At 39.0% G+C, this 24,878-nt stretch overlaps 1 protein-coding gene across 1 annotated transcript; it reads right to left on the minus strand.

Moving 5' to 3' along the window:
- Nucleotides 1–8,959: 8,959 nt before the first annotated feature.
- Nucleotides 8,960–23,596, minus strand: plk3 (polo-like kinase 3 (Drosophila)). Its single transcript, XM_041208283.1, has 15 exons — nucleotides 23,355–23,596; nucleotides 20,498–20,605; nucleotides 20,056–20,172; nucleotides 19,582–19,711; nucleotides 18,969–19,056; nucleotides 18,390–18,485; nucleotides 17,430–17,628; nucleotides 16,689–16,815; nucleotides 15,565–15,674; nucleotides 14,689–14,791; nucleotides 14,026–14,109; nucleotides 12,275–12,443; nucleotides 11,848–11,977; nucleotides 11,409–11,525; nucleotides 8,960–10,947 (listed from the first exon to the last, which is right to left on the minus strand). Exons 1-15 carry the CDS (start codon nucleotides 23,490–23,492, stop codon nucleotides 10,750–10,752), a joined length of 1,914 nt encoding a protein of 637 aa, XP_041064217.1. The 5' UTR covers nucleotides 23,493–23,596; the 3' UTR covers nucleotides 8,960–10,749.
- Nucleotides 23,597–24,878: the final 1,282 nt, after the last annotated feature.

Below are 24,878 nucleotides of genomic sequence, written 5' to 3' on the forward strand. Positions count from 1 at the left end.
ATACAATTTATTCTCAAAACAACACTGCTTCTAGCTACTCAACAGTGTAGTTTTGTTGAAGGGGTTCAATAATATACCTTTCTCAGCTAGCTACATGGGTGTCTTGTGTATCATGCTGATATATTTTTATGTTCTGTTGTATGTGTGATGACAAGTGAAACACCTGCAGGGGAGGGGTGCTAAAAGTATGCAAATCAACAAGCGCTGGGAGTTTACAGCTGTTGCTTGTTGGTTCAGATCCTCATTTGGCCACATAGATAATTTCCAGGGAACAGGGTGGACAATTTTCTAAAAATCTACCAATGCATTAATGTCTACTTTACAGAAAGGAAATGTGTGTCAGTCGAACACAATGCCAACAGCTGTTAAAGTATTCTGAGGGAAGAGGGTACTGGTTGGTTTTAATTGATATGTAGAATGAATTCTTCTGTATAATTAAGCAGATTCTGCCTGTATTACCAATGAAATTTTTAACCTCAAAGTATTTGCATAAACACTTGTTATGGAAAATTTTGCAAAAAATTTAGAAAGCTGAATGATAATTTTTAAAACTTTGATTGAAGTATTGTATACCTAGCGATATTCAACCAAATAGCCTTGGAAACTGGTAGGTGTTCTACCTTGGAAACCTTTAGCATGTATGATTATGTTATTATATTTGTATGTCAAGTACATAGAGTGAAGCTTTGGTACTAGAATATAAGCTTCACTAATAATAGGCTAGATTTTGTGATGTCATGAGTCTGGTTCATAAATTACACCTGTGTATAAGTACTTTATGTCCACTCCTTTGTTTTGCTGTTGGCATTTTATTAAAGATCTTTCCTATGTATTTCTATTTATTGTGCATTTCTGAATTTTGTTGACTCTGAGCTGGAACTTGTGAAGAGTAAGATGTTCACCTTATGTAAAAAGACCCATCATCATGCTTGTAAGCCACTGAAACTATCTATTGGGAAAGTGACATAAATATGTCAAATTTTCACCCTACAGAGCCCAAACACACTTTACTATATCCAGAAATGGTAGTGTGGTCTGGCTACAGGGATGATTTCAGTCATCCCCAATGTGTGTAGGGATTCTTGAACTTAACAGGCTAGACACTCTCCTCTAATTAGGTAATTATTTGACAATTGACAGGCAGATATGACCCTCACAAGTGAGTACAATAAATTTCTCCAGGGAGCATGAAGACAGGAACAGAAGTCCATTCAGCTCCTCGAGCCTGTTCTTTCATTCAATTAGATCATGACTGATCGGTACCTTAACTCCATTGACATCATTTTTACATCATAGTGAGCAGGAAAACTCACCATAAAAAGTATGGGCACATGCCACCACCATCCACAGCATGGGCACACCCCATAGCCACTGAACAGTGGCCTATCAGTTTGAGTGGTGAAACTTCAATAACTGCTTACCTCTTTGTAACCTATTAAAGGTGGACACTGAACCCTAGGTTTAAGAGTACACATTTCTATTTCTAGTCTCTAGATAAAACTTTAAGAGTTACCATCCCAAACACAATTGCTGATGAAGGAAGATTACAGATTATTCCTCTATATTTGCAAACACAGAATGAATGTGAGTCTGTATTTTGTGCAGCAGATTTTGCAGTGTGTGTCCCAATTGTAAACTATTGGCCATTTCATGTTTTGGAATAAGTAAGTTGAGGAAGTAATAAAAAGGATGAAGAAAAGAACTTCCAGAATGGAATGGAATGGAAGGAAAGCCAGTGATATTAATTAATACTGTAATGGAGCTAAGACCTCCCACTATACTTTTATGAAATATATATACATTATCATGGCTACTTCCTAAAATTCCAATAATTGGATAAAGACTTTAAAATAACTGAAACCATGGTTGGCTGTGACTTTCAAACAAAAGGAACTTTCTGGCAGTCAGAGAAGCGGACACCTCATTTTCTCTGAAGAGACGTTAGTGACCCTGTGAGCTGCAGAAATCAACTTTACAATTGACAAAGGCCATCTACATCTCCTAAAGCAGGCCTGGCCAATGGAGACTATTAGTCTGCTAGGACAAATGACCCTATAATCTCCTTTGAAATTCTTAATGGTTGAAACATTAACAATCCCAAGAATCCAGACAAAAGAATATACGTCCTTTGTCAAAGCCAAAATGGAGAAGTGGGAGACATATGATCATCATTCCCCCCCCCCCCCCCCCCCCCCCCCCCCCCCCCACCCCCTTCAGCTGGGAGAACCAATTACACTGTCTTGCTGTACTGTCAATCATTGTGCCATCTTCCATCCAACAACCAGTAGGTCACAACAAGGGCACGGTCCAGGTGAATGCCTGGCACCCCTCTACACTGTTTCTACTGGGACTTCTGAACATCTATACCATGGCCTACAAGATTAATTCATCTCCACGTTTCTATCCCATCATGGAAGTCATCTATGCTAGAAGAGTGAACTATCCAGTATCAATCTTCAGCCTGCTGACCTCTGTGAAAGAATACACCATTGGACTTTGATTTGCAACTTATGTGAAACAATAATTATTTTCTCTATGGTCTTGCCCTGTAAACCCTTTCTTTTCCTATCCCATCATAACTGCATTAATGTAAAGGAGGCCAGGTTGCTACCCTCATCCTATGTTTAAGTGTGTGCAAATAAACTAACCCTTTTTGTTCATCCTTTCTCGAGTTTGCTGTGGAGTTATTAATAGACAATTGGATCACACCAAAACAGAGTTTGGGAAATACGCCACCACTTATAAAGGAAGAAATCAAAAATCAAAAACACCTTTCTGTTTGTGTACGGGTAGTGAGAGGAGAAATCAGGGCTGTTTAAATTAAATCCCTCCTGTCCGTAACAATATAAAGTAATATGAGGAATGTTTATAAAATTTATCATCTTTGTAAACTACTCTATTCCATCACATTTCCATTTCATTTTGGTCAAGAGATCAATATCACAGAGATACCCAAAGGAAGTCTATACAAGAGATAATTCTGACATTTTACACCAGGGTTCCTTGGAACACTAGGGTTTCCCCAAGCATCCCTAAAGACTGCTGTGTGATTTTCAGATCATTTTGAAAATTGCACCAAATATTTCAATTTTTCAAGATATATTGTTCTTGTTCTGAACAATGAGTAATAGTCTGAACTAATGAAAAATAATTATTTATTTATTCAATAATTTTACTTTATTTTCATTTTTGTTTTATAATATGCATATGATGGGAGGAGAGAAAGGAGAGAGGGTTGGGGTTTCACAGCATTTCACAATATATTATAAGGTTTGTTAACCAAAAAAAGCTGGGAAAACAACTGCTTTACACAAAAATATTTATTTTCCATGTACATAATCTGACTTTATCACTATATCTGCTCTAGAAATAAGACTCAAAACCTCTCTCTCTGATAAACTTAAGAGGAGGCATTTTATATGTTGATCTCACTTAAGCTTAGGTTAGCTTTCTAGCAGAGCAATTTCTCTAAAACTCAAGAGGCAGCACATATCTGCATTCCTATCTGCTCTCCTCCAGAATTGTGATGTTTAAACTGTCACTTTCCCTCCAAACTCCTGACTTTAGCTGGACTCCTGCTTTTGGTTTAAAATTAAAGGTAGCCCAAAACACAAAAGGAGAAGAAATTTAAAATCATCAGCATGAAATCAGATTAAAGCGAGAGGAAGTTGTCACTTAAATATTGCAGCAGTGGAAGAGTGGAGCACAGGAACTGGACGGGACTAGCCATATAAATAGTGCGGCTACAAGAGCAGGTCAGAGGTTCGGAATTCCGCGGTGAGTAGTTCACCTTCTGACTCCCCAAAGCCTGTCCACCAAGGCATAAATCAGGAGTGTGGTGGAATACTCTCCACTTGCCTGAATGAGTGCAGCTCCAACAACACTCAAGAAGCTTGATACCATCTGGGACAAAGCAGCCCACTTGATTGGCACCTCACCACAAACATTCACTCCCTCCACCACCGACGCACAGTAGCAGCAGTGTGTATCATCTACAAGATGCACTGCAGAAACTGGCCAAGCCTCCTTAGACAGAACCTTCCAAACCCACAACCACTACAATCTAGAAGGACAAGGGTAGAAGACACATGGAAACACCATCACTTGGAAGTTCCCCTCCAAGCCACTCACCATGCTGACTTAGAAATATATCACCGTTCCTTCACAGTTACTGGATTAAAATGCTGGAACTCCCTCCTTAACAGCACTGTGGATGTACCTACACCACATGGACCACAGTGGTTCAAGAAGGCAGCTCAACACACCTTCTCAAGGGCAATTGGGGATGGACAATAAATGCTGGCCCAGCCAGCAAAACCCACAAGCCATGAATGAATAAAAGAAAGTCAGGATTGCCAACAAGAAGCAAAGAATTGAAGATGATAGAAATCATAAACAAAAGTAGAATATGGTGACAACATTCAGCACGCCAGGCAGTGCCAGCAGAGAGAAACGAATTCAAGAATCTCTCCACAGGTGCTAACAGACCTGCTGAGTATTTCAAACATCTTTTTTCCATATTAAAAAAGAGTTAAAGTGACTATACCTGAAAAGTTATCAAAACTAGAAGATACTGGACATAAATTTTCTGTATTGCATTTATACAGAAATTACACTAACAGTTACACCTATTTCTGCAATCTTACCAACAGGTTTACACCAAACTCTCCAATGGAGTTCATTTACCTACGCCGAAACATTTAAAAAATGCATAAATACAGTGCCATTAATATTTGCGTTGAAGGAGAAATGTAAGTTACATTATTACTCAGCTAGCTGCTATTTATCTCGAGCTCTAAGCTTTGAACTTCTGTCTAGGCTCCTATCGTACTGATAGGTGAGCAGTCACAAAAATCATAACATTAAATCCTAGTGATCCTGAATGAGGGAGTAGGGTGAAATTCAGTTTGATTCACTCCCTAAAGTAACAAAATGGAAAATGGGAGGGAAGCATTTCTTTTAGAAGTTACACTTTCCTGAATATTACATTTAATGTAACAATTGTACGGTTCACTTAATTAGCAAATATCTCACTACAATTTGAGCAATCTAATATTATATATAGAGGCCTGGTTTGTGTCTGAATGCAATAAGCATCCACTACATAATATTCAACTAATATGTTTGTTTGGAGTTCATTTTACTTCATAGTATCAGAGAATGAAATAGCGCAGAAACAGGCCTTTGGCCCATCTTGCTTGTGCTGGCTTTTTGGTAGAGCTATGCAATTAATCCTACTCTCCCACTCTTCTCCCATGGCTCTATGACTATTTTTTCCATTCAAGTATTTATCCAATTCTCTCTTAAAAGTTACTTCAGAATTTGCTTCCATCACACTTTCAGGCAGTGCATTCCAGATTACAAGAACTAACTGTAAATAAAGATTTCCTGACACTTCTGGTTCTTTTATCAATCTCCTTAAATCCAGTTAAATTTGTCCTTTGGCTATTGACCCTTTTGCCACTGGAAACAGTTTCTCTTCATTACTTCTTATCAAAACTCCATTCATGACTTTGAACTTCTGCTCTAAGGAGAACAGCCTCAACTTCTTGAGTTTCTCCAAATAAATGAAATCCTTTACCCCTAATCCCATTCTAGTAAATCTCTTTTGCATCCTCTTCTAGTTCAGAAGAGTATTTCTGTGTCAAACAAACTTGTTGAATAATCTTGATACTGTAATCACTAACTGCTGATGACCTGCAACAGGGACAACAGTAGTCCAACATTAATAAGTTGCAACAGTGTTATCAAACTCACAGATCAAGCTACCCTAGCGTAGAAACAGATCTACACATAACAAATGAACTTTGACAGTAAACTCCAAATGAAACAATTTGAGTTTCTAGTGTGCAAGTACAAAGCAACTCTTACTGTCCCTTATATTTAACAGGCCCCTTTTAGAAAAGTGGTCTCTAAATGTTCTGTAACTATAAACAATATCACAAAAATTTGCCTAATTAAATTGTTTGGAATATGACAATATTAGTAAAATTCAACTGTCGTATTGCTTACAAACAACAATAAGGCTTGCCATAAGCTTTTCCGTGAAGTCAACACCTCCTTAAGCTACAACTAAATTAGTAGCCTTCCTATGGTATGGTAATTATGAAACATGTGCCAGTACAAGGGACATTGTCCTGAGGTAAGAAATCCATATTCCAGCATTGGCAAATGACTCATAGTTGGGTAAATCATTTGCAACAGGTCATTGCACCACTGCCTATTTGACGATGAGCCAAGAGCAAGAACAAACAAACCTATTAATTAAACATTATGTAGTGGATGCTTATTGCATTAAGACACAAACCAGACCTCTAATCAATGATTCTTGAGTCAGGCCACCTATCCACCTGTACAATTGAGTGATTCCCTTTCAGGGGCTGAGAAGCTTGAGCTACCAAGTGAGCACCAGTTCTATAACAGCTATCCCCAATCTATGCATGATTATGTCATTGCTGAGTATGAAGGCAGGTGTGGGGGGTGGTGGAGACAGGGAGAAGGGGGTCATTCCTCAACTTAGCTCCTGGTCATAGGTAAGAAAAAGAAATAGGGTTCTGCCTTTTTTTATAGCCCCACCAGCCAGTGTTAGCAGAAGTCCAAGAACAGGTGCCTGCACTCTTATGCTGGGAGAAAAGGGGAATCTACACATATTGAAAAAAAAGACAATAATTACTTTTCAGTCATTTAATAAGGACATTTTGGAAAAGTCTGTCAAATTATCAATGTCCACAATTTAATTTTTAAAAAACTTCAAAAAGAAATAGACACAAACCAAAAACCACCACAGGGCCACAGAAGATCAGGGATCTTTGTAAAAATACATCCAACTAGGTTTGCTGCTTAAAACTTGTGTCGCCTGTTACAGACAGGGAGAGATGTGGAATGATTTTGCCCCTTTTCTCACTTCTTATCTGACAGCAACATGGTGCGTTTTTGAGGAGTGTTTTAACCCCTTTGAATGCTGTGACTTTAAATATCAGACAAAGCAGGCTTTCTTCTAAGTTTAAATCAAAAGAAAATACAAGTTTATTTCTAACACTTGAAATGTAATCACAACACTCATTCCTCACACATACTTGATACACACATGCATAAGAGAAAAGATAATTTCCAAAGATGCAACATGCACTTAAATTACTTAAAGGGTTGGAAAAAAAGTCACTTCTAATCAATCCTCAAGATGGTAGTTGAAACTTTGCAGGCCTGGAGGATTCACTCTTGATGCACTGAAGATAAAAATTAAGGTCAAAGGTTTCTTGTAATTAATTCACACTGGTTCACCTAAACAACAGCAAGCTCCTGGCTTTTCAGTTAAAGTTGTTCAGTCCCCTGGTAAAGAATGATACTTTGGCAGGTAAACAAATAAGCCCCAATTCTCTGCCTACGATGACTTTTGAGGCAGGGTCTTCCCTTGTGCTAGATGAGAGATGGCTCTCCTCTGGTTTTCATGCTGCAGACTGACCTACTGGGCTGTCCTTGTGGAATAATAAGGTACTTCTAGATATTTCTTATCACAAGCCAGTTTCTATCGTGTGATACTGGTATCAATGTTCCCCTTTGTCTATGCAATGCATTGACAGGTGTAATTAACAACAATGGGGAATGAATGATACCCCATCAACAGTCCGATTATGATTAACCTCGGAATGTCTTTGTCTTTATTTGAAATTCCATCTTCACGTGGCCAACCAGTCTAAATTTCTTCCATTGAAATGGGGAGGGCTAGTCAATCAGCACATGGGAAGAGTATGAGCTACATTCAGACATGGCTGTGTGAACAGAAACAACAAAAGAAGTCACCTGACTCTCCAGAGTCCATTTTGTGAAGGCAGTGCCCATATTCCATGTTACTTTTGTAGTGGCCATCTCCCAATAAGCTTTACAGGCATATGACAACTGGAAAATTCACTTTTACCTCCATCCCTCAAGGAAAAAAATATGAAGAAACTTCCAAGACCTTTGAGCATTGCTAAGTACTGCAAATAATGAATTCATACTAAATTTCACTGCAAAGTGTATTTGTACCCACAATACTCAAATGGTAGAGGCCTGGAGGTGTAGAAGCACAAATTTTTGAAGGCAGGATAAGTTGAGCAGACTGCTTAAAAAGCATGTGATTCTTGGTTTTAAGGTTTTTCAGCATACAAAAACCTTGCTAGGCCCCAAATGGAGCATGTTCAATTCTGCAAACCACACTTTTATGGTGTCAAGGCCTTAGAAAGGGTGAAGGGATTTACTAGAACACTAGCTGGGATGCAGAAATTTAGCTATGGAAATATCTAGTAATGAGTAAATTTCTCTGGAGAAATGGATGGGGAAGCGATGTGAGAATAGACTAATTTAATTGAGTAAAGTAACTCTTTCCAGTGACACATTAACCAGGAGGTTACAGATTTGATAGTGGGCAAAAAATCCAGAGGCAAGATAAGTACAACACACAAGATAAAACAACATATTGCTAAAGGGTTATTGAAGCAGATAGCATAGTCCCCACCCACACCCCCAGTATTTATCCAGAGTTCTAGGGAAAGGACAGGAGTGGGATTAATTAGAAAGTCCTCTTCAAACAAACAGCAAGGAGTAAAATGGCTTTTGTGCTATATCCATTTATATTTCTCTACCAATAACCTGAAACTAGTGCACAAAAAAGACAGGCTAGCTGGATTGTCAATTTTTTTTTTAAAAAAAAGAACTAACACTAGATGCTTTCCCCTTTCCCATGAAGGTCAACCAAAAACCCCATACATGTCAGGATTTTCTCCTTTGCTGATCCCCAGCCTGTACTTGCTTTTTCACTCAGCCACAGAAGCACCGAAGCAGAAAATCAGAGCCTTCATTTTCAGCCATTAATTTTTTTTTTTTAGATGTTCAAGAACAAATTACATCCTTCAAGTTGGGTGCAGTCTATGCTTTGAAACTTCTCACGCACTTCTACTCCATTGGTATGAAAGGACACATGTTGGTTTAAGTAAGTTTTATTTTGATTAAAAACTTACAACTTATAACCCCTTTTTACAGAATTGAATTCCATCCTTAAAAACAATGAAATAAATAATAAATACAAAAATAAATAGGCTCATTCAATACTTGCAGAAACATAAATAGAACCAGATTTATTAAATACTGAGGAATCTAGAGACCTCACGAGGAGGTGTAGATAAATACAGGAATGAGCTGAACATTGATTCAAGTCTTTGTACCGCATCTTTGTCAAAATGCGATTTTCTTTGTGCCACCTTTCCCACTGCCCCTGAACCTGATAAATAACGAAACAATAGTCTAATTTAATCATTTCTAGGCACACCACATTGGTTTTAAAAAAAAATGAACCACGCTCAGATCAGGACAAAAACATTAGATAGGTGGTCTTGCTTCTCCCAAGTAATTCTCCTCTACCGCCCAGTTTGTGCAACAAGCACAGAAGTTCTAAGTGCATGAAGTAGCTGAGATACTAAACAGCCCATCTACAAATACATTTTAGACAGTTGAGTTGATCAATGTTTAGTATGTGATGTGGCAACGTGGTTCCATGGTTTGGCTACCCCAAGATACTGCACACAAAAGCTCAGTGGAGGAATGTCACCTAGTATCACAAGTTTACCTTAATGAGACAGTACGCTGAGCATTCTATATTGGGATAGAGCCATCAGCTGACCTTTGCTGTAAAATCAAACTGGTCAAGCTTGCTCCAGTGCCCCACAAAAGACACTTGGATCTCACCACTCACTGAGGGACAACAAACTGCTGTTTCCATTACTTACAAGTCTGCAAGAGGCAGTGGAGAAGTTTTGTGCAGAAACCACCATAAATATTGGCCATTATGATTGTATCAAACCAGGATTTCGATTTGGACCCTAACTTTGATCATTATTTCAAGTCAATCATTGCCAAGTTGAGTGCATAGGATTGGCATTAAGCTGGAAGAGTTTGCTTTGAGAAAAAAAAAGTGCTCGTGACACTGGAGGTGACATTGATCCACTCAAGTCTATCAATATCCTGGTTGAATGAATTAAGTGGACTGTCTATTTGTCTTGCACCCCACCTGCAATAAACCACGTGTCAATCCTGATGTGCATGTTTTCTCAAAGCAGGTTTACAGTTTGACCCAAGTCAGCCAGTAAACTGTTCCAGTTTGAGATGATAGTTATTGCCTTGGAATGACACTTTGCTATTAAATGAGGAAACATTCTTAAAGTAAAATAGTTGAAAATATACTTTATATCTTCACTCTTGAGAAAGGCAGCCCAGAGCCCCTTTTTTAAAAAAAGAGAAGCCTGTCTTGTGATAGTAAGTGGGAGCCATCACAAGATTTGCTTTCCATGGCCAGTAATTGGATGATTGTTAAATTAGTGGCACTGGAGTAGCAGCTTTAATAGTTTTCTTATTTCAGGGTAGTAATTAGGAAGCCATCCTCATCTCATCACTGCCCACTGAAATCATTCTTCACAAACCCTCAAGCATTGAGGGAGTGGAGAACCAAACAAAAATAACTTCAATAACAGTTAAGTTGTGCACACACATCATTCTCATTACAGTAGTGACGTTTAAACAGATGCAAGATTATAAACCATCAATAGTGACTTTAGATTTCACTCCTCCCTCCAAGTAACAGCAGCTAATTGTTGCCAGGCACTGTCCAGTCAGATAATACTCATAGCAAATAGTTCAGTATCTTGCACACTGTAAAACTCCATAGTAGAAGTAATGTTAATACTTTGTGTCCCTCTTCAAGAGGTTTTTGATTCATATTCAAGAATCTGCCTTCTGCTGCTGTAACAGTTTCAGTGTATATGTCAGACGATTGTAGAGTTCTTGTGAACAGCCCAGTTCCATTATGGTGCTCAGTTTGTATGTGTAGGCAACACGATCCTTGTTGATGTATGTAAGCAGGTAAGAATGGTCTGCTTTGCATAGAATGAGCTTTGTGTGATCATGATAGAAGTTAACCTGATGAGGTAAGGGGGAAAAATTTAGTATATGAACATTTAAACAAAAATGTACAATTAATGCATGATACTAATGCTGGGTGAGTGGAAATTTTACCAGAAGTTGCACATGTTAGGCAGATTAGCTTTGTGTCCTCTATTTCAAAATAGGACCTGGAAGGCACCATACCAGGATCAGATTCATTTTACACATTCTCAACAGAACATTTAGTTACTGAAGTTTATTGGACTTATCTATAACCATTAGAAATGAAAGTTTCAGAACCCTATGGCCTTCCTGCTCCAGCAGTTTAACCAAAGCTAGAAGAAACAATGGCATATTGTTGATGTCACTTTCATGATGCAAATTATGTGCTTGATGGCAAATTATGCCCGGGATAAGTAGAATCGGACAAGGTAATGGCAGCAGACAGCTGATAATTAAACTAGATTAACCATTTTAAAAATAGAAAAGCAATTTACCTGTAAAGTGCCATTGCTGAACAGCATCAATAGCGAATGATCAGTTTTAACCCACTGCAACAGGAATAAAGATGGATCATGGCAATCTTCAAGGAATGTCCTGGGCAAATCACCTCCCTGCAGAAATAACAATTGAGGCTTTAAAATTCTAACCTGCAAACTGTAAAAGAAACTGTTTACTGCATTGAGATTTAATTCTAGTGTTTGTAAGTATATTTAAACATAAGGCCACTTGGGAGGTCAATTATAACCAAAGTGCCACAATGCCAGAATGGTGTCTTTAGGGAGGAACAAAAACTATACATTCAATTACTGAAGAATTGTAGCTGCAATTTAAACCAATTGCCTTATCTCCTAAAAACTCATGCACTACAAAAAAAATGCAATACTTGTTGTCTGGATACAAAACTCTCAATGATAAAGATGTTACATAACTTACCTCCATCAAATTTTCCTCCATGTAGTTGGCAAAATACTGGACAATTGTCATCTGTTTCTCTAGCTGCTCCGGAATTGCAGAGGCAGAGAAGGAAAAATGCTGGTTGTTATTGAGGTAATAATACACATTCCTGTGAAAAGAATGAGGGAAAAAAAGGAAAGTTCAGTGCCTAGGAATCATGCTTTTTAAATAAAATTCTAGACATGACAAATGTGACTTTACAAAGCAAAGTTGGAGAAAAAAGTTTTGGTATAACAAAAAAAGGTTCTTGAAATGGAAGATCCCAGCAGTACGTCCAAAAGCCAACATTTGAGTGCATTAGGCTAGGTTATCTGCACATTGGTTGGATGGATATAGCTTCTTTAGATCTCCCGTGTCGATATAAACTTCAGAATAGATGCAATGGAATCAAGATTTTACCACTCACCTTCGGTCTGCAGAGAGGCTCATATGAGTTCCATCATTGAACAGGACACCAATACTGCGATTAGACAACTGATATCCAAAACCATATTTATTGGAGTAGTCAACCCATTTGGTGACCCACAAGAAGGGTTTGGACCTATGTAGGCTGTGTCCTACTGGGTTCTTTTTCACTGCAAGAGGGAAAAAAAAAATTAATTTGATAGGTCTTTGGGCTAATAAGAAAAACACTGGAGTTGAGCAACAAGGTTTTACCCCAGAAGATTTCTGTTTTAGTTTAGTAGTATTAATTGCCACAAAGACATTTAGGTCAAGGGTTTAAGCCCACAATTTAGCACTAATCTAGACAGGCAGTTCAGGAGGATGCAATACAGCACTGTCAAGAAGGTGCCATTAAATAAAGTCTGCTCTTTAAAAAAGGGCGTAAAAAAAATGCAAAAAAAGCAATTATTGAATAAGTAACTTTTCCTGGTGTCCTGACAAACATTTATTCCTCAAACAACTTCCTTCAAACCAGATTAAACTACTGTTGGTGTCTTGACATGTGCAATTAGCTGTCATGTTTGCCTCTAGTGACTACTGTCCAAAACTACTTCATTGGGATGTCATGTAAAGGCAAACTCTTTCCTTTCTAGAAGGCAGCATTACAAAGCTTTGTTTGCCACCCCACAAGCTAAACATACACAAATAGAAAAAGCCAGTGCAAAATTTTAAGAGGTGATTTTGGTGGTGAAAAATATGAAACAAACCTAATTGGATTTAAGAGGCTATGAGAATTGCTCAAAAAAAATGAAGCTTTTCATCTTGCACTCATTGGTATTTTCTTACAAATTGTCCTAATGTCAGGGAAAACACATTTATACCGTATGAGAAGAGTGCTGGTTGGCAAGTGGACTGATTGGTAGAGGTCTTACTATGGAGAATGCACCAGTTGATGCCTGACCTAGTCTACTTCAGATTACCCTGCAAGGTAAGGTATATCAAAAATTTGATCAGATGAAGCTAGCTGTTTCACGCTGCTACTTGCAGTAGAAATGTGTATTTGAAACAGGATGCCATTGTCAAGCCAAAAAAGATGTTCTGCCCATCACACAAATAAGTGATGTATTAATTTCAGTGCCAGTGTGATGGTATGTAGGACTTATGTCACAAAGACTGGCAGATCATATCAAACAGCAAAGCCCTTCTGCCGTTCATAATGGGCAAGGTATGGACTGTAGCAAACCGGCCAGTGTTTGCAAAACTCTGACCAATATTATATTCAATGATTGGACAACATTTGCTAATTAATCCTCGGTGCTAAAGAATTACACTAGCAACAATTTGTCAGTTGGGCTCTGTGGCATGCACAAGGTACATGCCACACATTAATTTATGTTCTTTACAGACAGAACATATACATTGCACCTGTTTCAGCTAAACAAAATTAGTGACAGCCATTTGCTGTTCATTTCCCAGGGCAATGTCTTGACCAGAGTCAAGCAGCCTGATTTAAATTCTTAAAAAAAATGCTTGGCAGTTAACTGTCAGTCACCATCAACTAATGCCTCTACTAGAGCCCACTTGCCAACCAATCAGCACTCTTCACATTTATATTGTATGTTGTTTCTCCTGATATTGATGTTTTCTTGCAAATTGTCCTGATGAGTGCAAAATGAAAGGCTTTTGACAAAAAACTCAATTTTAATTTCACTGGATAAACCATATTATTTAATGCAGAGTAAACTCAATTCTAAATAAGATATGAAAATTTACCTGATGGCATGGCTGAAAGACAGCTTTTGAGAACATGGGTAGCAGAATCTGCCATTTGCTGAGCTATGGGACCCTCTTCAGCAGCTGTAAAACGATAAAAGTACATTAGCATTCAGCAATAACCAGGATATTATTTCATCCATTGAGTGTAGCTGGCAGCCAAGTTCTTGCTAGATATTAGGGCATGTTTGGCAAGCTATGACATTCTGCATACAAATGGTGCATTTTGCTGAGACCATTAAATTAGACAGCTGACTCAATCTTGGAACGTTGATTATCAAGCCAAGGATCACTTGATTAAGCTTAAAACTAGTACTAAGTTCAATGAAACTTAAAATGCCCAGCTTTGCTAGCATCAACCCTGATTATAGGGCACACTTTACTATACTGAGGCCCCATAAAGGAGACCAAGACAACATAAACAATTCACCATTTACACTATTTCTCACTGCACTCATGGATGGGTAAAGAGGAGAAAAGTACCAGCCCGAGAAGATAACAAGACAAAACCATTAAGCAGGTTCACAGAACATACAGCACAAACAGGTTATTTGGTCCAACTGGTCTATGTCAGCATTTATGCTCAGTTTGAACCCAACATCAATAGGCAAGAACATTTAGCTATACCACGCTTGCTCTTTCATAAGAAGAGGACCAACTCACTTTCACAGTTGGCACCAGCTGGTTCAATGGTAGATTTTTGTGATCCTTCTTCTGCAGTTTCCTTAGGAAAGGAGTTTGCAGTTTGACCAGTAGGAAACGTACACTAAAGGATTAGACACATAATTAGTATATAATCAAAAAGAAAAGCTCTTTTCATGATATTAGAGGGCCAAATGACTCACTTGTAAAAGTCAATTAATTCTGTTACACTGCTACTTTGTTTCCATTCTGGAATTTAATTTCTAAATCTAGGGACAGAATCTCAGCCTGAAAAATTAACTAAATAAATTCTTGCAGAAACTGAAGTATACCTGATTAAGGGCTTTATGCAAGAGGAGGAAACAAATTGCTTGCAACACAGTGATCATCAACACCTAAATAGGTTAAGTGCACATACAGGAAGGTTCCAACATAAGAGGAACGCATTTCCTTCATCTCATTTTGCATATAAAGTTAATTTTCTATGAGTCATTCTGACCTCAAGAATGATGATTAGCATTAATGTTTACAGGCTCATAACTGCATTTATCATTTGCCATTGTGACTGTGCAGCATGCTTTAAAAGAAAAAGGAAATACTGTTGCAAGTACATCCAGCAATTTGTTTTCTCCCCCACCCCCCAACACCCACCCAATTCAGACATGAAAAGATGCTAAGGTGCCCCAAAATTGGATTTCTTGCTTTTGAATGAAAACAAAAAAGGTTTTTTAAAATCTATTAAACCAAATTTAAAAATTAACTCTGAAGTTATGCTTGCAGCCATTTACTGGGAGATTTATACAGTGTATGAAGGTTTCTCATGCATTTCAGATCTTTATGGGATTACACTTGTGAAGGTGGCACTGAAAGTTAAACGCTTAATCCAGTCATTTCTACCTCTGTTGCATTTTCAGTTTTATAGCTCGTCTGTCTGTGGATGGAGGTCTTCACAAGATCTGCAGCAAGCTTGGAAATATCATCCTTCTCCACACAGATGGTTTTAGTATCTGCAATCCAGACACAAATCTTGATTAAAATAAAATACAGTCATGTCAGACTTATTTACCTCAGATTGCAAGAGATTTGGGTGGGTGGAACATTACTCTCTGCTTAGAATCTGAAACCAAAATGCTGGTGGAAGGCACAAGATTCACTAGATATCAGCAGAAACTGTGGTAACAGATCCTCTCCATCCCCAGTGATAAAACATCTCCACATTGGAAACAAATGCCATGACAATATTTACAGTTTGAATAATACTGCCTGCAAAAAAAATGCAAGAAACAGACCTCCAAAAAGCTGCAAATTATAAAAGCTTAACTGACAAAGTTTACGCAGTGCAGATTAGGAAATCTTGAGTTTTGGTACTTTGTTAGTGGACATTTATTTAGGTTATATGCATGTAGTAGGGGAAGAGGCAGAAGAGTGTCATTTTTTAAAGATTTTTAAAAATTCATTCTTGGGACGTGGGAGTCACTGGCCAGGCCAGCATCTATTGCCCTTGTTTAGAGGGCATCGAAGGGTGTGAAGAGTCAACCACATTGCCATATGTAGACTAGACCAGGTAAGGACAGCAAATTCCTTCTAAAAAGGAAAGGACACTAGTGAACCAGATGGGTTTTTATGATAATTGGCAATGTTTTCATGGTCATCTTTAGACTTTTAATTCCAGATTATTTATTGAATTTAAATTCCACCATCTGCTGTGGTAGGATTTGAACCCAGGTCCCCAGACCATTACCCTGGGTCTCTGGATTATCAATCTAGCAACAATACCACTACACCACTGCCTCTCCTAAAGAACCTACAAAGATTCAATTTAAAAACAACAGCTGAGCCATCTAAAGCATTTAAGCAAATTGATGCTAGATACAGTCAAAAAGAATTTTTGTTCTGTGCTGCAGCTACACCACTTCCTTCTATTACTTAATCTCATACCTTGCAGTATATTAAGAGTTTAAAAACTGTAGCTTTAAAACTATCCAGACATTTAAGCACATTAACATGTCCACATCACTAACCTTTTGAGTTCTTTTTCCTAAAGAAAGCCTCTGTAAACTTTTTGAAGAAGTTTTTGGTAGGTGTTGGGCTATTCAGTTCTGGAACCATTAGGCAGCTGCTTGGGTGGAGCACATCAGGTATAAAGCCCTGAACAAGAGGGGAAATGAAAATTGAGACATCCCTCACTTCCAAGTAAATACTTCATGTAATCAATTACATTCCAAAAATCATTTAAATAAAAGCAGAGCTGAATATTCTAGTTAGATTAAAATGTTGAGATTTGAAATACTGTTTACACACTTGGATAACCCTAGGCCCTTTTTTGAAATTAGCTCATTGAATCATTATTGTAATACTCAAATATTCACAGAATAGTTCAAGGGTATCATCTGTCTGAACTGTAGGTAGTTTCAGGTAAAATAGTGGCAGACTTCACTGATGTTATTTGCTTTGCAGGTCAAGACTTCACTTTTACTTCCCACCCATCACATCTCCAGTCATTCATCTTGACCAAGGCAATTTTTTCCCCCATATGACCAATGATTTAGAAATACCTCAACTCAGTGGTGGAGAGAAGGTTTGTAAGGTAATTATTGAAGAATTCTCAAGGACTGCATAGACTAGTTTAAAAAACTTCCATTATATGCCAGCACCACTTCTGGAGTCTGTGTTGGAATCAGGGCATGATGATTTCAGAAATAGGTCTCTTCTTCTCCTCATGCTTTAACACAGGATTATCCCAATTTCAGAAGCATCCTTACTTTTGTGAAAAAGTCATGGTTCATAACTTCATCCAGAGTAGGCCGTTGTTCTGGATTCTTCTTCAGGATGCTACCAACAAGATCCTTTGCAGCAACTGAAAACAATGACGGCATGGTGTACTCAACTGCTCGAATACATCTGTAGGTGTCTTTAAGGTCAGAGGTCTCAAATGGTGGCCGGCCAAACAACATGGTGTACCTACAATGAGAAAACTATGTGTTATCCCTAGCACATTTACTGTATTCTTATAGCAATATCCTCAGATTTAAAAAACGTAAAGCTGACTCTAGAAAAAAAACCATTTACCAAACAAGTAACTCCTTACAATTTGTAGTATAAGTGAGGTCTTCATTCCATTCTAATTGAATTTGAATCATGAAATGTTTCTAGTTTTGCTTCTCCAGTATTGGAATTATTCAGGAACTTTCAGATATATAGGTTTCCATAAAGTGATCTCGATCATTCCTCCAGCTGACAGGGGAAGGAACAAGCTCTCAGCCTTCATTACTAAACACCATGGATCCAAGGTAGAGCACTATTGGCTGGATTACAAAATGAGATTCATTTCTGCTAGGGAAGGCAGTGAGGAACAAAGGAGGGATATTGCAGAGCTTTTACACACTGAACTATGGTGCAGACTGTTGACTGCATCAGCCCGAATTCAGATGCTGAAGGCTGTGCTAAAATCCTCAAGGAACAGATTACTGAAAGCAAACAGGGAGGATCCTTGAAGGTTCACACTTCTTGGATGTGTTTTTAAAACAGTCAACATTACCACTAACTGAACTTTAATGTCAGCATTGACGACAGGAAGTAGTGGTTTGGCTGTTAATGCAAATAAACCTCACCCCTGCTCAACATTGATCAACATCTTTGTTAAAAATAGTCTCAATTATCTGCAGTGGTTTGCCACTTTTCCATAGCTTCTAATTGCTGTACAAATGAAAAAAAGAACTTACATTACACAACCCAAAGACCAGATGTCAGCCTCAGGACCATGACCTTGTTTGTTTAGTACTTCAGGTGCCAGATAGTTTGGGGTACCACAGATAGTCCTGAAAAATTATTTAAGACAGAATATTACAAAAAGCAGTTCTCTAACTGGTATAGGAATGGCTCAAGTCTTGCTGAACAAGCCATCAAAATCCTAAATCAAGCAAAGCCAGTTAAAATTGCTACTTCTATGCAAGTTTGAGAATTTGTTTAAAAAAGCCTAAATAAAAACACTTGACACCCAGCATTTACCATTTCTAGATCAAAGAACACAGTCATATTCAAGATCAGTGCATAATCCACTTTAAACTGCAATAGTAGATCCAGAACACAACTGCATGCACTTGTTTTACAATTTACCACAACAGCTCCTGCACACTAAATTGTATATCTATAATTAGCGCAATTTTACCCTCTTTTCTATCCCTCCCACCCAGCCCCAAACTTGTACTGGATGTAAAGCCTGATCCTGTCACTAACAATATGGCAACCCTGTACAACACAACCCCCACATGGTGCATTTATACAAAAAAAAAATTACACACCTCTTCCTCTGGTCAACTGGTAGAAGCTTAGTTGCCAAGCCAAAGTCTCCAACTTTCACTTCCATGTTGTCATTAACAAAGAAATTACCTATAGGAGGTGCAAAACAAAATGGTTTTAACAAAATGTGCAGACCCTTAAATTATTTTCATACTTAGCAGGTTGAGTGTCCACCAGGATCTGACCTAACTGAAGTCAAATTAGACCTCTTCAGGAGACACACTATTAGATATTTGTCTTATTAAGAGAGACACAACATGTTGATTCGAAGATGCAAAATGTACTGGCTAGTCTTTGAAGTGAGCCCATTCCGAAGAATTAATTCCCAACTAAAGTACAATTTTACAGAACTTCACCTCACCCTAACTGCATGAGCTTAGGTGGCAGTCATTGGCAAATGACATCTCCCCAAAACTGAGGTGGAATGAAGCCGTCTATACATACAAGTTTACCCCAATATTCACAGATGTATGCTTCTATCAGGCCAATTTTCCCCTCCCTAAACCAGAGGCATTAAAAATAATATTCTCAGCCTCAAGTCTTCAGAACTTGAGCCTGTGACTTTGAGATAAGTGGCACACAAGTAATTTCTGGACACACTTTGATGATACAAACCTAGTTTGAGGTCTCTATGAAGGATATCCCGAGCATGGAGGTACTTGAGGCCCAAGATAATCTGTCTGAGGTAATACCGAACTTCTGGCTCTGTTAACGTTCTTCTTGCTTTCAATATATGTGCTAATGACTGAAAGACAACAAGGATTGCTAAGAAAGTTGCACAGATTGTTATTTTATTTGAGCTTTATAGTCAGAATAGCAGAAACCCAAGATATAACAACAAACATTTGTTTGAGTTTAAGTTGCTGCATTAAATTTATCCTTGTCCTTTATTCTCAATCTCCTTTTTATTGAGTAGTTAATTCACTCAGCAATGTGTGGCATCCAAAAGATTCCAGACTTGTGGGCAATTCTAAACTTTAAAGATGATTGCACAATTGATTCAGGGATTCCAAACTTTTGAACACTTGAGGAATTGGCAAACACATGGTATAATAGGTTGTTCGCACGTTAGCACAAATTTCTACTCACCTTGTGACTGCAATGCTCTAGAAAGATATAAATATTTTCATCATCTTCAAAGTTATGGTAGAATTTCACGATGTGTTTATTGGACAGGGATTTGTGGAGTTCAATTTCCTTCTCAATCTAAAAAAAAAGTGGAAAATAAGCAAGGTAATTCCAGGTTCCCACAGATATAACCCCAGCTCAGTGCAATGTCCCACATCATGTGCCACCTTCCAACACCAGGCCACAACCAGGTTCCATCTGGGATTCATAATCATGCTACACTAAAGGTGCACTGGCCTCTGGTAATGAGGCTCACCTGAACTTCAATACTACCAGGAAAAAAAAGCTTCTACAGCTATTTGTAATTCTCAAGAATAGGTACAGCTTTATTGAAATCACAATTATTTCTTGACAAAGTACATTATGATGGATAATAGGATTATGACTTGGGCTAAGTTCTTACCTTATCTTTCTGGTGAGGTTTTGACACTCTGGAATGTGGAATAACTTTAACTGCATATATTCTGTTATTGGAGAGATCAACCATTTCATAGCATCTTGCAAAGCCACCCTAAAAAGAAAACCAACAGGAGTGTAAGATTGCAAATCCAGTCCCAACCTTTCTACATCTCAATTGGCAAACACTCCCACCCTCACATCTAATAAGTGTGTAGAAGAACAAACATGTCACCATGTTTCAGTGTTATTGAATAAACCATAAAAAATTGCATTGCAGCACAACATTAGGTTCTACAGAATGATGCAGCTAGATGTATCAAATGAAGCTACCATTATGACCAGGTTCCTTAACCCATCTACTATGATGTAGAAACTTGCTCAACTAATTAACCATATGGATAGGTTGGATTACATATCTACTTTGAGATAGATTCAGAAGTTTTAAAAGCTTGTTCATATTGGACAAGTCATTTGTGCAAATATTTAAAGCTGTGAACTATTAATAATTAAACTATCAGGTAACCTGTTTTTAGGATGTAGAACTATTCCAAGGCATTACACAGAAGACATTCCCCCAGCCCCCTTAACCTATACAACCACATGCAAGAATACTTACAAATATCCCTGGCAGAGAAGGAAACTTTCCAAGTGCAACACAAAAAGTGTTTGTAATTGTTTAGAATGACATTGTAAAGTGTGCGAGAGAACAGTGAGTATATGTCAGAAAATGATTTGCCCTTCATGCCCAACTTGGCAAGCCCAAAAATGTAGCTTCCAATTTTCAACACTTGCATACACATTTAACAAAGCAAGGGCACATTGCTGCTGCCTAAATGAAGTGCAAACAAGTTTTGTTGCATTGTTGTCATGAACTTATCTGCACTTTCCCCATTCTGAATGCATAGAGATGCAGCTTGGATCAGGGACTTGACTCATGCAACCTGGAACAAAGTGAGCTGCAATTGTGCCATCCTTTCAGGAGGCATTTTTGTTTTTGTCCAGCAGATAGATTTATCATCATCACAAGAACAACATGGAATACACCACTAACAGCACTATGCCAGCCTCATGGTTTGGAACATGCCTGTCACTCCCAAAGTTCACCAGGATGGCCCACAGAGCAAACCTAGGTAGAAAACATTGGCAATATTCAGAGAGTCAGGCAGCCCTTAATCGCCAGACAATGGACATTTCAGGTATACTGCCAAGTTTTGAGGCCAGATTAACCTGAAATGTCAACTTTTGGTTTATCATAAAAGTTACTGCTTCGCCAACATTCTCCGATTTTCATTTCTTTTTCCAGCATCTGCAAATTTTTGCTGTTGGTTCATGCAGATTTGTACAGATTCCTCCAGGAAACTTGTTCCAAAACATTTTGCAACCTCAACAACTTTCATTTGTATAGCGCCTTTAATATCGTAAAACATCCCAAGGTGGCTTGGTTTAAAAGAAAAATTCCATGTGCAGAGGTACGAGTTATTTCGAAACTAAGCAATGTCGACACCCCAATTCAAATGGAACAGATTTTCTGATAACTCTCCCGAGCACCAACTTAGGACGTTAACTTTATAGGTTCTATACAAAAGCAAGTCACCGTTGACATAAATCACCAAACTCGAGTTGAATGTATTTAGATAAAGGAAATCGCCAAAACTATTAAGCAGGACTGAACGAAAGCGATGAGTCCAATTCTCCTGCTAAAATATTTGAGTCTCCCCTTCAAGATTGAAGTGGTGGAAGGGGGGAGTTTCCGCTTGCAGTGGCAGGAATTCGGCACACGTGGCAGTATGAACTCGCTGGAAGGGATATAATTATAGGGCCTTGGGCGTCAGGGTTTTAAAAAATATATATAATGACCAACGCTTTTTCACATGGATTTTTAAAAATTCCCAACTCAGTAGCTCACAATTCTCCCACCCCCCACCAGAGATCATTTGCATGGGAGTACTGAGATCATGCGGAACCTCCAGCAATGATTCAGAACATTCGCCGCCCCAGCACAATGAGGTAACTCGCCTTGTATCTTAAAGCCTAACCACTCACCCCAACCGCTGGCGAGTCCTTAATGCCATCTCTCCGCCCCTTACCAATGCACTCGTCCATAACTTGAGGATTTACCGATAGCTTAGGCCCAGCGTTTGTCCATTGAGAAAACAACCCTAGCCCCGGGAGCAGTTAAAGACAATCTGGAACATAAGCTCTGAATGCTGGTAATTATTTAGAAGTTTCGACCGAGTTATTTATTCAGCCTGCCCATAACATTTTCAAGTGAAAACCCCACCGCCAACCTACATTCACACCTGGTTAGCAATTGAGCCAATTCCTAAAGTGTCAAGAGCTATGGACGACTCGCTAATCAGCAACGGTTAAAAAAATAAAGTTTAAAAAATGACAAGAAAGTATATCAGGGACTCGAGACAGAATCTGCATTTTCTTAGTGTCGGTTTGGACACCCAAATCCGAGGCGTGTGCTTTTTGCACTGACATTACAGCTTTTAATAAACTATAATACGTTTTAAAAACAGGATTAGCGCCCATTTTCTTTAAAATTGTTTAAAAAATAAATCTTTAAACAACATATAAACGATTTAGCAGACTCAAGGTCACAAATGAACCATTAAAGTAGAAAAAGCCCTCATTAAACCTCCGCTCTACAGGTAACTATCATCTCATTTGTAATACAAGCACGGATTAAGAAAATTAAATGAGCGAGGGCTGCTCACAAATCGAACAGAACCAGTAAATTTTCAACCTCTCGGCAGAATAAAGAATGGGGGGGTGGGGCAAGAAATCCCTGCACTGCAAGCAGCTCGGCCCCAGCCTTTTTGACTGTTTAAGATGCTTTCTAGCACAAACCATACCTTTCCGAGCAGCCGCCCTCGACAGTAACATTTGCCGGTCTTGGGAGCTGTAACCATCCGGCACAAATCAGTTCTCTCCCGCGCAACTTTAGGGTGCGGGCAGCCACCACTCGGAGCTTTCTGAGCTTCCGAACTCATTCTGTAAATGACTGTAATATGAAAAAATATCCCAACACCGCCAGCCGGTCGCTCCGCACGCCTGAAACCAAGCTCTATTCACAATGCGATCAGACACGTGGGCAGGGAATCCCTGCCGCCACTTTATAGTGTTATACTTCGCTCCATGACGTCACAAAGGCAGGATACCCCCCTTTAGGGCGGGGCGTAAACTTCAGCCGGCGCTCTGATTGGTCCCCTTTTCACCTCGCCCGCCTGTAAAAGCAGCTGCCGGCTGCGTCGCTGTCTGGTCAATGTGGTTTGTGTTAGTGCTGGCATGTCGCTAGGCAAACATCCGCCTGTTCGGCAAATGGAACATCATGAAGTTTCCTTGTCCCGCCCAGGTCAGGGAAATGGATTGTATGCTAGATTATTCACAGACACCATTCCAATGCTATGTTAACGCTATGTTAATCTTTTAAGTCAGTCCAGTTGCTAGCCAAAATGATTTTTTTCCTCAATAATTGATGCGCGCTCACGGTTTTCACTCCCTTCTCAATTTCCCGATCCTTTGGCAAACTAGAATGTCTCAGCCGGATCAGTGCAAAGAACGAAACACGTAGCATCGCAGCAATATTATAAAGGTCAGGGAAGTCAAAATGCAACATTTTAGTATGTTTAGTATGTATACCATCTCTGAGGTTGCGCAGGCAGGAGTAACTGACAACGTGCATTTTGTTCGCTGTTCTCGTGTGCAGGACGTCTGAAAGCGTTTTACCTCAAGGGAGATAGCGGAGTAAACGGGAAAAAAACGGGACAGCGAACTAGAGATTGAACTTTAAGAGAAAATGTGGGACTTTTGAGAACGGGGGCGGGGGGGCGCGCGGAGGGAATGATAAAGCAGAGGGAGCTTCCAGAAGGGTCATGAGGACTCGAAACGTCAACTCTTTTCTTCTCCGCCGATGCTGCCAGACCTGCTGAGTTTTTCCAGGTAATTCTGTTTTTGTTTAGGATTAGTTGCTGATTGCGAAGCCACAATCGGTGGATCAGGAGCCCAGAAATGGCATTATGTTAGAGGAATGGGTAACCGTGCGTCAAACGAGAAATCATTTAATCCCGTTGGGAGTGGACGAATTGGAAACGGGGATGAGAGCTCTGTAGTGAAGTTGTTGAGCACATGTAGAAGTTGAACATGGGAGATCAGGGTGATGGGAGTGAGGAGTTTGGTGTGAATGGAATTCTTCCTGACGTCTTCCTGCACGATGGCCGCTAAAGAAAGAACCGTTTGTTGCAGCTGAAAAAAAAGTGCACTGCTTGGAATGAGTTGGAACTTGTGGAGGATTGATGCAGGGACGCTAGATAGGAAAGCATATAAGATCATTTCCATACATTGGGGAGGGGGTTGCATTTTCATATATTTTGCACAGT

This window comes from Carcharodon carcharias, chromosome 16 (assembly GCF_017639515.1).
Source record: "Carcharodon carcharias isolate sCarCar2 chromosome 16, sCarCar2.pri, whole genome shotgun sequence".
NCBI lineage: Eukaryota > Metazoa > Chordata > Chondrichthyes > Lamniformes > Lamnidae > Carcharodon > Carcharodon carcharias.